Here is a 14,413-nt window from a genome sequence, read left to right on the forward strand (position 1 = left end):
CTTTTCTGTTTTTAAGCTTTGCAGTGACTTCACTGAATTTTTTCTTTGCATACTAATATTTACCAGACAGTATAGCCAGATTTATCCAGTTATCTTTGCACAAAGTTGATAGAAGAACATTTTTTAAGCTTTTAATTTCAAAAGTTTCTTTTACCTGAGCAACAGATGTAAAAACAACTAGGAAAGGACTTTAACATAATGACAAGTTTGGCAGAAATTCATAAAAATCTTTCACAACAAACTCCAGGAATTGCAATACTGCCTTTGGTTCTTTGGGAACAATTATAGTGGCTTTCAAACATGTCTATAGTTAAAAAGTTTCCACTAAAATATCTTCATCAGAAAATTCATCATACATTTCTATTACATACAGTAAAAACTTCTGAAGTTTTTCTTCATCTGCTAAAAATCAGAGAAAGTGGCTGAATGGTAACAAACTTTGACGTTATTTGATCTATTGCTTTAGAACAAGTGCCCAATTATTGGTGAAAAAGATGAAGGCATTCAAATACTAGCAATGTAAGATCAGCATCTTTTGTTGTTTCTCCTGGCATTCTTTAAAATTTGACTTTTTAAAACAAACGACCATTTCTTTAGATTTTGTTTTTGCATTGTCAATTGCCTTCTCCACAAGTTCTGAGTACTGTTCCTTTGATTAGAGTCTGCTATAATAACATTTTATGTAAATAATTTTCCAGTCACTAGTTACTGAAAAGTTACAACTTAGGTAACTATTAAATTGTGCCACTGATGTAGCATTATATTTTCTCAATTCTTTCATTAGTTTTTACACAATTAACAATTGGGCTACAGAGAGGCAGAGAATGAAAAGCACCTATACCCTATACCAGAACTGGGAGAGAGGGTCCGGATAACATTCTTAATAATTAGCAAATGTTTGTTATCAAAAAGATTTCCTTCATTTCTCATGTAAGAGGAGATACCAAAGATAAATGAATGGCATGCTGAAGAGTTCTGATACATGATTACTTTTATAAAACATTTAAATGTAAATTTGGCATGTTTTCAAAACTTACAAGTTAAGAAATTATTTTAAAATCTACTCTAACCATAGAATCTTATTATGCTTCACATTCAGCTTCTTTAATACCTATTTACTGAACTTTTCCTAGGCAGCAAGTGTGTGTGTAGAACAAATGATAAATGACAAACTACCTTTTATGAAAAATTTGATTTATTCTGTCAACTAAACCCAAATAATTTCAAGAGGTACATCAAAGAATTATTTCTAAATGGCTTTTTTTTCTTGCTGTACACAATGTTAAGGGCAATCCTGTCAGCTCTTAAAGCTCTTGTTTGACCTGCTTTGTCAAATGTTTGTGAAATGATATTCAGAACGGCACAACGTGATGTCAACTTGCATTAATTCTTTCCCAAAGAGAGGTGTTCAGTATTCAGACTGTGTTTGTACTGGCACAATTTATGTTTCGGCTTCACCTCAGAAGGTTTACAAGTACCGTTTCCTTTGGAAGACTGTTCTCTTTTGCAATTTCTCTTCTAAAACAACCTTTGAAAGGACAATAATGACAGCCCATAAAACTGCTTTCAGGGAAGTCATTAAGAAAGTAAATATTTCAAGGAATTGAATAAAAATGTTACATATACCAATATTAAATTTTACTATTTTCTTCCTAGATATATTATGAAACATTAAAATGATCCCTTATTCAACTAGTATTTTTCAATGAAGTAAATCCATCAACAGTACTGCTTTTGTCTTTATGTAAAACATAATTTGTAAAAAAAACAAAACATAATTTGTTTTCAGCTAACAAGAACCACATACAAATGTTTTTAAAATTATATGTTTTCTATTTCAGTTGTAATAATGATGGTATGTTAGCAAACACTTAAACGTTTTGCCGAGTTTCGTAAACAACAATATAGAATAGTAAAAACATTAGCTTCAAATTTCTTCATCTGAAACAGCAATGTAGATCACTCATCCATTATTCTATATTGCTTAGGAAACAAGAGAATGGTTTTAAGATTCTGATGATTTTGAAATAAATTTTTGGTTTCCCCTATTCCCCAGAAAATCAGTTATCATTTTCAGTACAATCACATAGCAACCATAATTCAGTTGTCTTCTCAAAGTCTTTTCAAATTTTGTCCTTTCCACCTTTTTTCTGAAGCTGGTTTCTGATTGGTTCCGTCAACACCAAGGGTTCTTGTATGACGGTTGCTGAGTAATTTTTGCCTAATAATTCAACTTCCACTTGTTGTCCCACTTTACTTAGCTCTACAGGGACATACGCGAAAGCCAGACTCTTCTGGATGCTGTAACTGTAGCTTCCGGAGGTCGTGTTGCCAACCACCTGAAAAACAAGACCCTACCATCCTCAGCATCTTGGTCACAGCTTTATGTGCCTCTTCTCTAGATGAAAATTCTCAAAAGATATGTTCAACTTACAGAGTTTTATGATATGCTGTCTGTGAGGGTAACACTAGGAGGAAAACTTCACTTTTTTGAGAAACTTAATGAAAGTTTAAAACTTATGAAAAACAATTCTCAAAATACACATCCATGTTGCTCTGAAATTTCTCAGTTTTAAATAATTACATCTAGTTTCTTAATACCTAGTACTATTTTGCTCAGTTTCATGCCAAGAGATCTGACAGGAAGAAGAATCAAATATTTTCATTTTGAACTTTAAAAAATTCTCTTCCATCAAACTAGCATGGCAATAATATATACAAAGGAGAAAAATCTAAAAATCCAAATGCAAATCTAGTCAACTGTTCCTGCTGGCATTTAGAAAATGGCCTGCCAGAATAGTGCTGAATTAAACTCTATTAATATATCAATAGTCAATGTGAAGTGAATCTTCTATATGAATATATACAGATTTAACAATTCCTGGTAATTGCTAGGCACTTAAATAAATGTTAACTTTACCCTCTCTAGCTTTACCATGTACAAAACATTTTGCTAGACATTCTGGAGAATGAGTAGAGGTCTGGTTCCTACCCTCATGAGCTTCCTGCCTCGTTGAGGAATTAACATACAGACACGAGAAACAATAACCAGGAAGCCAAGGTAGGCAACATAAGTAAGCCAGGATTTGTTCTACTTTTTTTTTTTTTTTTTTTTTTTGCGGTACGCGGGCCTCTCACTGTTGTGGCCTCTCCCGTTGCGGAGCACAGGCTACAGAAGCACAGGCTCAGCGGCCATGGCTCACGGGCCCAGCCGCTCCGCGGCATGTGGGATCTTCCCGGACCAGGGCACGAACCCGTGTCCCCTGCATCGGCAGGCGGACTCTCAACCACTGCGCCACCAGGGAAGCCCTGTTCTACATTTTGAAGGTAGGTGGAGTTAGGTGGGTAGAGAAGGGGGATAAAACTTTCCAACATGAGTGGAGACATGGAGTTCTGTGTGAATGATCAAAATTAACAAGGATGAAATTGGATAACTTGGGATGGCAAACCAGAGAAAAATACTGAACAAGGAATCAAAATTTAGGAGATGAAAACAATAATCTTATGCTACCAAAAATAAAATCTATATAACAATCCTGATTAGAAGATTAGATCTGGTTTCCACAACTCTTAGCTGAAGGAAAAGATGCAAGAAAAGGAAAAACAGAGTAAAATGCAAACAAATTACAATGCTGGTTTAAACACCACTTTTTTTTCTAACATCTTTATTGGAGTATAATTGCTTTACAATGGTGTTTTAGTTTCTGCTTTATAACAAAGTGAATCAGCTATACATATACATATATCCCCATGTCTCCTCCCTCTTGCATCTCCCTCCCACCCTCACTATCCCACCCCTCTAGGTGGTCACAAAGCAACAAGCTGATCTCCCTGTGCTATGCCGCTACTTCCCACTAGCTAGCTATTTTACATTTGGTAGTGTATATATGTCCATGCCACTCTCTCACTTTGTCCCAGCTTACACTTCCCCCTCCCCGTGTCCTCAAGTCCATTCTCTATGTCTGCATTTTTATTCCTGTCCTGCCCCTAGGTTCTTCAGAACCTTTTTTTTTTTTTAGATTCCATATGTATGTGTTAGCATATGGTACTTACTTTTCTCTTTCTGACTTAGTTTACTCAGTATGGCAGACTCTAGGTCCATCCACCTCACTACAAATAACTCAATTTCGTTTCTTTTTATGGCTGAATAATATTCCATTGTATATGTGTAAACACCACATTTTTAAAAAGTAAAAGGAAGACAACAAAAGCAAAATGATACGTAGCCCAACTTAAAACGGCTTCTCCTGGCTACGCAACATCGCACTAATCCTTACAGCCTTACTGTCTAGCACAGTGGCTGCTTATAGCTGCTGCTCAAAAACATCCATGGACATGAATCAGCCTGGTGATATTTCAGCTGCCTCAGCAAAGGGCTCACGACAGTCAACAGTCATATTATAGCATTTCTAGTCTCTTATGCATTTATGACATTAAGTACAGACTCCTATCACTGTAGCCCCAGTTTTTAATTATCTTGTTGAAACCCCAAATCACAAGCTCTCCACATAATTTCTGAACTTGTTATGGTGATTTAAAAAAAGTGAATGCATTCATTAGTAAAAGTTCCTCTCTGGTAGATTATTAACTGCCAAGGTATTGCTGAGATAACACACGTTTCAAAATGGCTTTTCTCCTCTAGATCATATTTCCATGATATAAAACTGGGATTTGGGTCAGGGTGGCTGGAGTTTTAATCATCGCTTTTTTGAAAGACCTTCTCGGTAACTTTGGTTTCACTTCTGAGTCTCTAAAACAGAGATTTGTGTTTGGAGCTCTGGGAAAGTTAACCTGGTTTTCTTGGGCATCTTAAGAAAACAGGAAGAATCCTGAACGAATCTTTTGGTCAAATCCCCTAACTCACTGGATAAAAAACCTACAATCACTTTTTAGAGGCTGCGTGCCCCATCTCCTTGGGCCTTCCCATCTCTTAAAATCTCGGCAGTGATTCTTCTTGCAGTTATTTCTGCATTAGTAACTTTAAAGAAATAGCATGTTTATTTTGTGCGTGCTGTTCTTAAAATATTTATTGAATGCTTTGCTTTCTGCTTGATTACTTTCATTTCTCCTTTAATTTCTCTCTAATCCAGGGGTTGGTGGTCCAAAGTATTTTAGAAAACTGGCCTTTCCTTATATCTTATTACTAAGTCTCCAGGGAAAGGTTTTTCCTGGCATAAATTCTATATCATTCGACCTTAAAATCTTCCAGATTCAATTAAATCTATTGCCTCGTTTTGCTCAGTGAATCACAAGAACAAACCACCCTCACCCTTTGCCTAGTAGATTCTCATATTCTTTGTGAAATCAAACATCAGCCTTCTTTTTACCAATGTAAACAATCCTCACTTAGTTTTAGCCTTGTCTCATTCTTCTCTTCATTATGAGACTTAAAGACGCCTGTAACAGACTTAGAGAAGACAACATGGTAAATAACCTTTGAAAGAGGAAACATAATTTAAATTGGATGATATATTATGTTTCTTTGGCTGTCCCTGTGTGTTTTAGTTTATTAATAATGAAAAAGAAGACTTTCTAAACTCTTCAAACTTCCTTCCTCAAAAACCTTTTCTTCAAAACTTACTTCCCAGCAAAGCTGCTTTTATAACTAATTAAAGCCCCTCTCATGCCCACACTTATGCCTTGATTTTTTTATATAAAGCCTTACTTAAAATCATAATCCCTCCCTCTAGCACTGCCCATCTCCCAGTTAGACTTTATTTTTCCCCAAAGTATTCATTGCCCTCTGACATGCTATTTATTTTATTTTATGTTCATTGTTTATCTCTCCCTCTCCTGGAATATAAGCTCCACAGGGGCAGAGATTCTTGTCTGTTTTGTTCACTGCTGCATCCTTAGTGCCTAGAATATTGCTGTCACATACTAGAACTCAGATCTGTTGAACAAATAAATTAACATGGACCCTATCGCTAGCATTGAAAATATCTGCATGAATAGAATACCAAATATAAAAGGTAGAACAAGTCCAAATTCAGGAAATAAAAATTTTAAAAAAATTCATATCATTCTAGAGATAAGGAAGATCTAAGAGGGTCATCTGAATGATAAAATGATGACCCTACTAAGCATCCAAGAGCAGACAAGCTGATATCAGGAAATTTAAGAGAAATATTACTAATAACTAAAATTACAATTGCATTAGCAGCTCTATAAACAGGTGGCATGTATAGGAAAGATGAAAAATATAATGTGTAAACACAGTGCACAAATGAGGCAAAGGGAATAAAATTTAAAAATGGAACTTGGAGGGGATATATGTATACATATAGCTGATTCACTTCATTGTATAGCAGAAACTAACACAACATTGTAAAGCAATTATACTTCAATAAAAATAAATGGAGCTTGGGTTTCCAGGGTTCTTCTTTTTTTCCAGCTTTGTTGAGATACAATTGACATATAACATTGTATAAGTTTAAGGTACAGGTTTCCAGTTTTTTAACTTGGGTATGGTCACATTTAAGATGACTAAAAATCTGTCAGTTGATCATGGTCGATGTGGGGTTGCATACAGAATGTTATGACAGAGCTTCTCGTTCATTCCATGGCCAAGTAAAACAGACTATCAGTAGAAGTATGAGTGCAGACCGTATTAGGAAGACTGAGATAGTTGGATGAGAATAGAGTGAAAAATGTAGAATAAAAAGATGAGGTGAGGGAAGTGTAACGACCAGGGAAAAATTAATTAGAGGTGGAAAGAACCTTAGACATTATCTCACTCAGTGGCTTCATTTTGTAGGTGAGAACACTGAGACCCAGAGAGGCTCAAGCAGTTACTTAATGGCAGACGTGGTTATCAGTAGAAATCGTGGGCAAATCTTAAATCAGAGAAAGAACATATTAAGAAAAGAGGGCTGGGGCTTCCCTGGTGGCGCAGTGGTTGAGAGTCCGCCTGCCGATGCAGGGGACACGGGTTCGTGCCCTGGTCCGGGAAGATCCCACGTGCCGTGGAGCGGCTAGGCCCGTGAGCCATGGCCACTGAGCCTGTGCGTCCGGAGCCTGTGCTCCGCAATGGGAGAGGCCACACAGTGAGAGGCCCGCGTACCGCAAAAAAAAAAAAAAAAAAAAAAAAAAAGAAAAGAAAAGAGGGCTGAACCAGAGATCTAGAACAGAAACAGAAAGTGGAGACCAGGAGGTAAGAGTAGGAATGGTTCAAACAGAAGAGCAAACAACACAATTAAAGGTGAGGCATTTGAGAAAGAGCTTCAAATCTGAGAAAAGATCTATTGGCTTCATAGAATCTAAAACTATAACATCCACCTGTTACTTAGATGTGCAAGAACTGTGGGTATATAATGAAGTGCTTAGGAGAATACAGTGGGCCATCAGAGACAAAGAAGAGAGCAAATGGGGGTATTCAGCATGTCTTAGAAGAAAGGATAAGAATTCAAAGTCCAACTGTACCTCGGTCAGAAATCAGCTTCGTCAATCACATGTCATAGCTGTGTAACCTCAAGCAAGTTACTTAATCTCTCTGAGTCCCAAAGCCTCATCTTTAAATGGGAATGATCATACATATCTTGGAGGGGTGTTGTAAAAGTAAATGAGAGAGGGACTTCCCTGGTGGTCCAGTAGTAAAGAATCTGCCTTCCAATGCAGGGGACGTGGGTTCAATCCCTGTTCAGGGAACTAAGATGCCACATGCCATGGAGCAACTAAGCCCGTGCACCACAACTACTGAGCTCATGCGCCTCAAGGAGAGAGGCCACGTGCCACAAACTACAGAGTCCACAGGCCCTGGCACCCACGTGCCACAACTACAGAGCACATGCGCCCTGGAGCCTGCGCACCACACTAGAAAGAAGCCTGAGCGCCGCAATGAAAGATCTCGCGTGCCACAATGAAGAGCCCGCATGTTGCAGCTAAGACCCAATGCAAACAAAAAAATAAATTAAATAAATAAATATTTTTTAAAAAGTAAATGAGAGTACATAAAAATATCCAGCACTAGTAGGAACTCTGTAGATGATATTTCCATGTCAAACTGACCCCTGCCTCAGCCCAAATGGGCCTATCTTTAGTAATCCAAAGGCTGGGATTGACGCCACTGGCTCTCCCCTCCTCCAGGGCTCGTTTTGTCACTGAAGAGATGGGGAAAATGAAAACAAGTATTAAGTAGGTTGTAGTGCGTAAGGAAAAAAAAAACAACCTGGGAATAGAATCTCCGAGTATTTGGGTGTTGACCAAGCAGAACCTGCTCAATACAGAGCAAATGTTTAGATGAGTCTTGAAGGCCCTGTGGTCGCCACATGGTCTAATCTAAGCTGAGTGTCCCTGCCTGATAAGCCCTGCCTGATAACACCAGCCAAAACACAGCAAAACATTGAGCCAAATTGGGTTTTACAAATAGTCATAAAAAGTGGAGGAAGTGAAATTCTATTGATAGGTTATCTAACTCTGGCTTTACTGAAGACCAAGAGAGACAGTGAAATGTAGCATCCCAAAGGGAGAAGAAGGTAGTCTTACTCCTCCTGAAGAACCAAAGGAGTTCCACTTTTCCCTTTATTTACTAAGGTTTAACCCTCTCTCGTCATAGATGTTTTCATTTGGAAATTGTTTTCTGCTAATGTGCTAAGGTACGAATTGTTTCCTCCTGAAAGATCCCTGAGAAGCTAAGTCAGAATACTAAATTCTTTATAAAATCTCTCTCTTGCATTCACAGATATAGATGTGGTGAGCCAAGAGGTCATTTTACCTTCTAAATCATACCTTCCTCATTGTCCAAGGTATTTCAAGTCCTGCAGTTTATTTTCTTTCATTAAACCATATAGAATATCATGTTTTCCAAAATGAGCAGCATTTCATTTTCCTTTCAGTTAAGTAATTTCTGTTTCTTGAATGTCACTTCAGAATTCAAAAGAGTGTCATCTCACCAATAGATAAATAACTAGCAAAAAACTGTAAACGGAAACAGAGACAGGGAGTTTCTGCTGCAGAAACACTGCAGTGGCCCCTTGCTATGGGTCCTCAGCACTCACCTTGCCACCATACCAGATGCTTTCATTTCCCTCCGGATCAACATCGTCCGTTGCCAAGGTGAGGCAGACCAGTCTCCGTTTCAGCCCCTTGGCTTTAATCTGTTTCAGTGCTTGCTTTCCTATGAAGTCTGCTGGCTGCAGGAATCCAAGATAATGATGATGAATGAATACTCAGACACTGTGACAAGGTTAGAGATGCAAGCATTTAAATTTGTCTTTGCTATTTTCTTGCCAATTACACATTAAATAAAAATACAGATTGGATCAAACGTCTAGACAAATATTTCTTAGTCCCTGAATGACACCTATTCTTTCAGAAGAGGTTAGACTTAAGGGTAATAACTTGTGATAACAATTTTACCAGAACTACCTAGGCAGAAAAATGTAAGGCATGATATTGAGATGGTGGGTTATGAAAGGGACCCTTGTATCTACTGGTTCTGGACAGTGGGAACGGTGGGCAGTGAGCATGGCGCGACTCAGTTTCTACCTAAAGTAAGCCTTTCCTAAGAAGGAAATTCACTTTTTTGAAATGTGATGCCAAAGCAACTCCAAAATGCCTACATTTTTTCCCTCTTCAGAATAATGGTCCCCGGGATGCATTAACCTACTGGGTTGCACCGTTAATTCATTCAAGAAATTTATTGAGCCCCTACTGTGTGGGAGGCATCATGCTGGGCCCTGGGTTACAAAATTAGTCAAACACAGACATTTTGATCAAAGAGCTTATTCTGTAATGCTGTGCTTTTCAACCTTTTTTTTCCTTTTGGGGAGAACAAAACAACAAACACAGGAAGAGCTTGGTTCATTTGAGTTCTTATGTAGGATAAATTCATGATAACACAAGTCATAACAAACCAAAGTTCGTTACAGTTAAATTATGTTTATCTAAATACAGAAAGAATGCTACAACAAAATTTTTTTGCTATCTTGGTATATATATATTTTTTTCTTTTTCTTTTTTTTTTTTTCGGTACATGGGCCTCTCACTGTTGTGGCCTCTCCCATTGCGGAGCACAGGCTCCGGACGCGCAGGCTCAGCGGCCATGGCTCCGCGGCATGTGGGATCTTCCCGGACCGGGGCACGAACCCGTGTCCCCTGCATCAGCAGGCGGACTCTCAACCACTGCGCCACCAGGGAAGCCCCTCTTTGTAGATTTTTAAAAGAAGACTTGCTATCATGGATACATGATGACAGGGATGCTTTTTAGTGTTCTTATCTATATAGGAAGCCAATGATTGCAATGAAAAAAAAAAAAAAAACACTTTATTGTGTGGAAAAGCACACAATCCTGGAGTGGCCAAGCACTATATAGTGTGTCTTGTGGAATGCTGAGAGATCCTGAATGGCTTCCTCAGCTCCTATTATGAAATCTGAATCTTTGCTGATAGAGATTCATTTAGATCTTGAAGGTTTGGGGTCCTCCTGAGTCCCTATTAAAGAATATTCTTTCAATTATTTACTCAGCTGTTGTTATGCCCCTGCTATGTATCAGATACTAGATACAGGATATTCAGAGCTAAATACAACAGGGTCTTGTAGCCTCTGAGAGGTCCCTGAGGAGATGTGACCCCTTCCTTCCACATCACAATATGCCCAGCACTGAAATTATTTTATCTCCTCAATGTTTTAACATATCAGAGGAAAAAGGAATGATTTGAGATTACTGGAAACATGGTAGAATATGACAGCGATAGTATACAAATCAGCTATACCAATTTGAAACATGATTCACTGTTGCTTCTGTGTGTTTTATGAGAGTGTGAAAATCACAACATTTTGGAAATTTAAAACAAAAACTGTCTAATGCATGTCTAAGGCAGAAATGCAAACAAACAGTTGCTATGATAGGGGCATGTACAGTGGGAGCTCAAGAAGGCGTATGATCAGTTCTATCTAGGGTGAGAGGGGGGCTGGAGCAGCATTCTGTCAGCAACAGTTTTATGGAGGAAGCAGCTTGAACTGAGTTTGAAAGATGAGGCTTCATGATAACTACTGTCTGCATACCCTTCTCCAAAAGTCCTTGCGCTTTTAAGTCAATCTTCCCAACAATCCACAGATGGTGGATCTGGGGTCGAAAAGAAGTGAGCTAATTTAGCCAAAGACACTCAACCAAGATCTCAGAAGTCCCAGCCCCATTCTTTTCATCTATTTTGAGCTGCCTTCACTGAGCCTCTTAAGCCAACATCTGCCACACCTTCAGAGGGACTGTGGTGAAAGCTGCCATATCCAAAGCTTTCAGAAATGGGGACTCTAGGGGGTGCTGGACGAGAACTGCTGGGGTGGATGCCATGGGGGTGGGGGGAATAAGAAGTGCTGGAAGGGGAGTCTAACTCTGCCAATTCATAATTTTACCAAAGTCTAAGCAGGAACATAAGGTACCAGTTAATCATAAGAAATAGGAAAGATGGGCACCCCAGAAAACTTCCTTTAAAAGAGAAAAGTTATAGTAAATATTTAAAAAATAATTTAATTCATTATTAATTTAATTAAGTTACTAATTTAATTCAAAAATTAAAGTAGTAAATAAGTAATATTAATAATATTTACAATTTATTAGGCACTTGCTATGTGCCAGACGCTCTGCTGAGGGCTTTACAATCCTCATTAAGATTCCTATAAGACAGATCATTTTATCCCCAGCTTATGAAGAGAAGGCCCAACAAAGTTAAGGGTCTTTCCTGAGGCTCGGTTATGTAAGTCAGCACCTTTAGATTTTATCCATACGCATTTTTTAAATGGCTGTGCCTGGAGTCTATCACTGGCAGGAACAGCTGATGTAAATACTCTAAAGAACGTTTCTTTTAAATTATTTTGAAACACAAATATATGATATCACTTACATGTGGAATCTAAAAAAAATGATACAAATGAACTTATTTACAAAACAGAAACAGACTCACAGACATAGAAAACGAATTTATGGTTACCAAAGGGGAAGGGGGGAGGGAGGGATAAATTAGGAATTTCGGAGTAACATATACACGCTACTATATATAAAATAGATAAACAACAAGGACCTACTGTATAGCACAGGGAACTCTACTTAGTATTCTGTAATAACCTATGTGAGAAAAAAATCTGAAAAAGAATACATATATATGTATAACTGAATCACTTTGCTGTACACCTGAAACTAACACAACACTGTAAATTAACTATGCTTCAATAAAAAATTAATTAATTAAAAAATTATTTCTAGGTAGCCTAACCTATCCTGAATGACATTCACTACACAATAATACTTTTGTACTATGTGAAAGGATTTGAAAACACCCTGAAGGTTAATATTAATGAAATTTAATCTCTATATCTGTATATCCCTGAATTAGGAAGTGATCTTGTCAGCAATATCGTCCTTAGACATGAATGAAAACAATACTCAAACAACAACAACGAAAACCTAATTAAAAGTAAGGAACACATACTTAAAACACAGATAAGAAGTGACACCTGCCCCTTGAGACAGTTCTCCCTTCCCAGGCTAACCTTGGGCCTGACTTGGGAAGATTTAAAAGTGGGGTGATAGCATTTCATTCTCATGTTGCTTGGCTTTCCTCCCAAGATTGCAGACTTTATTATACAGTTATTATTATAAATGAGAGAGGAAAATGTGTCTGAAGGTTAAGTGCTGAGATTAAAATTGGTGCCTTCAGGATGACCTGAGAACAGAAATGTATTTCTTAATGAGTCACTACCAAATTAACTACATAAATAGCTGTTAATGTCTTTGAGAAACACTTCTGGGGCACTGAGATTGTACCTTAAAATAATTTTGGCTTATATTTCTAATCTATTAATTTTTAAGAAGCAGTAAGAGCCATTAAAGCAGCCACCTGTGATGTATCCTAAATATAACATCCACATAGATGAAAACATTAAGTAGATTTTAAGTGAAATGTAACTCCTCATCTCTTACTAGCTTTATTAAAAGCACACATATTATCGAAAAGCACATGGAAATGAAATAAATTAAACCAGTATATTTTGGGTTGGGATTCTCAGAGCAATGGAGAACTTTCAGATGTGTAGCTAAAGCGAATTCGACAGCAGCAGTGGAAGGAAGGTTCCGATACGAACTCTGGGTGGTGGGCTCTTACAGACCAGGAGAGAAATGATAAAAACCTAGTTTGGGACCTCTTCTGTTCCATATTTAGAGTCAAAATCCATCAGAAAATTCAAAGCAGTCATCAGTTTGATTGAATTTTGGGCCAAAATCCTTTTAATCTAAATGTCAAAAGTTTCCAAAGGCATAAGAGAATCAATGGAACATCCTGGGTCCTAAGAAAGCCCCCCTTAGAAACCAGGCACAGCACTGGTTGTGGAATCATGCTCCCGTGTTTGCAGACCTGAAGAGAGCTGCAGAGAGACCCGGTGGTCACCAACTATTGTCAGTGGCAGAGCAGAGACGAAAATCTGGGTGATAGATTTCTGCTGCTGTCCCTCAACACATTCCTGAAAAGTTCCTTATTTAAAATGAGGCCAGGAATCATTCATTAAAAACAGTCCTCATGGGACTCCCTTTGGAAAGCACGTGGCCCTGACTAACCTGCGGTCCATGTGAACCTTAACTTTCTCTGGTCATTTGTCAAATACCAGGTGCATCTGTGTTTGTCTCGCAGTTAAACTGATGAAGCCATATACTGGATTCGTTCATTTGGGGGAATGGATCTGACCGGCCCACCACCCCATCAAGACAAATTATACCATCATTCATTTCATAGTCACACAGTTAGAATCATAGAAGTTTTTAAGCAGGCAGAAAACTTAGTCCAAGGTCATTTTTCATATGAGAAAATTAAGGCCCAGAGTTAACGTTCTTGCCCAAAGTGACAAAGTGAGTTATTACCAAACCTCGAATCCAGGCTTCCCAATTCTTGCTTCCTTCTCCTCTATGCAGAACTTTGTAACATTCCATGTAAGTTTATAATAACCACAATTTCTCTATCTCTTTATTAGCAAAATATTAAATTATGAGTGTAGCAAGTCCAGTCTATTACTGACTGGAAATGAATACTCTCACATTCACAGTCTTTATTCTGTGCTCTTGGCAATTTAAAACAATTTATCTAGCATTTTTCTAACCAAAACCACTAATCAATTAAGTATTCCTTCTCAAAAAAGTCTTTAATATAACTAGAAAAGGGACTCTATTAACCCACAGAAAGGTGTGGATACATTGAAACCTGGAGAAAATATTTAAAATATGATTCCCAAGCCAGGCCAATAATTCGTTAATTGCATCCAAACCAAACTAGATGTTTCAAAATGAAAATAGCTCCCATTATGTGTTTTATGACTTTTACTAGATTCAATATTAAGAAAATATTTACTTTTCAGTCTTTGAGTCTTATGATTCACAGGAAAACAAACAGTGGAACGGACCTGTGGCTTTGTCAGATGTACTTTAGGAAAA

The 14,413-nt window shown here is 37.8% G+C and overlaps 1 protein-coding gene across 2 annotated transcripts in view; it reads right to left on the reverse strand.

Moving 5' to 3' along the window:
- Positions 1 to 1,033: 1,033 nt before the first annotated feature.
- Positions 1,034 to 14,413, reverse strand: part of DMGDH (dimethylglycine dehydrogenase) — a 61,692-nt gene continuing 48,312 nt past the window's right edge. For both annotated transcript variants that reach the window (XM_029216528.1, XM_029216529.1), the window contains 2 exons: positions 8,997 to 9,131; positions 1,034 to 2,339 (listed from right to left, as the gene is read on the reverse strand). In XM_029216528.1, the coding sequence (XP_029072361.1) occupies positions 2,124 to 2,339; positions 8,997 to 9,131 (351 nt within the window). In that variant the 3' untranslated portion in view covers positions 1,034 to 2,123. The remainder of the gene's footprint in view (positions 2,340 to 8,996; positions 9,132 to 14,413) is intronic.

The sequence above is a fragment of the Monodon monoceros genome, unplaced genomic scaffold (genome assembly GCF_005190385.1).
Source record: "Monodon monoceros isolate NGI ecotype Baffin Bay Population unplaced genomic scaffold, NGI_Narwhal_1 Super_Scaffold_12, whole genome shotgun sequence".
In the NCBI taxonomy this organism is placed as follows: domain Eukaryota; kingdom Metazoa; phylum Chordata; class Mammalia; order Artiodactyla; family Monodontidae; genus Monodon; species Monodon monoceros.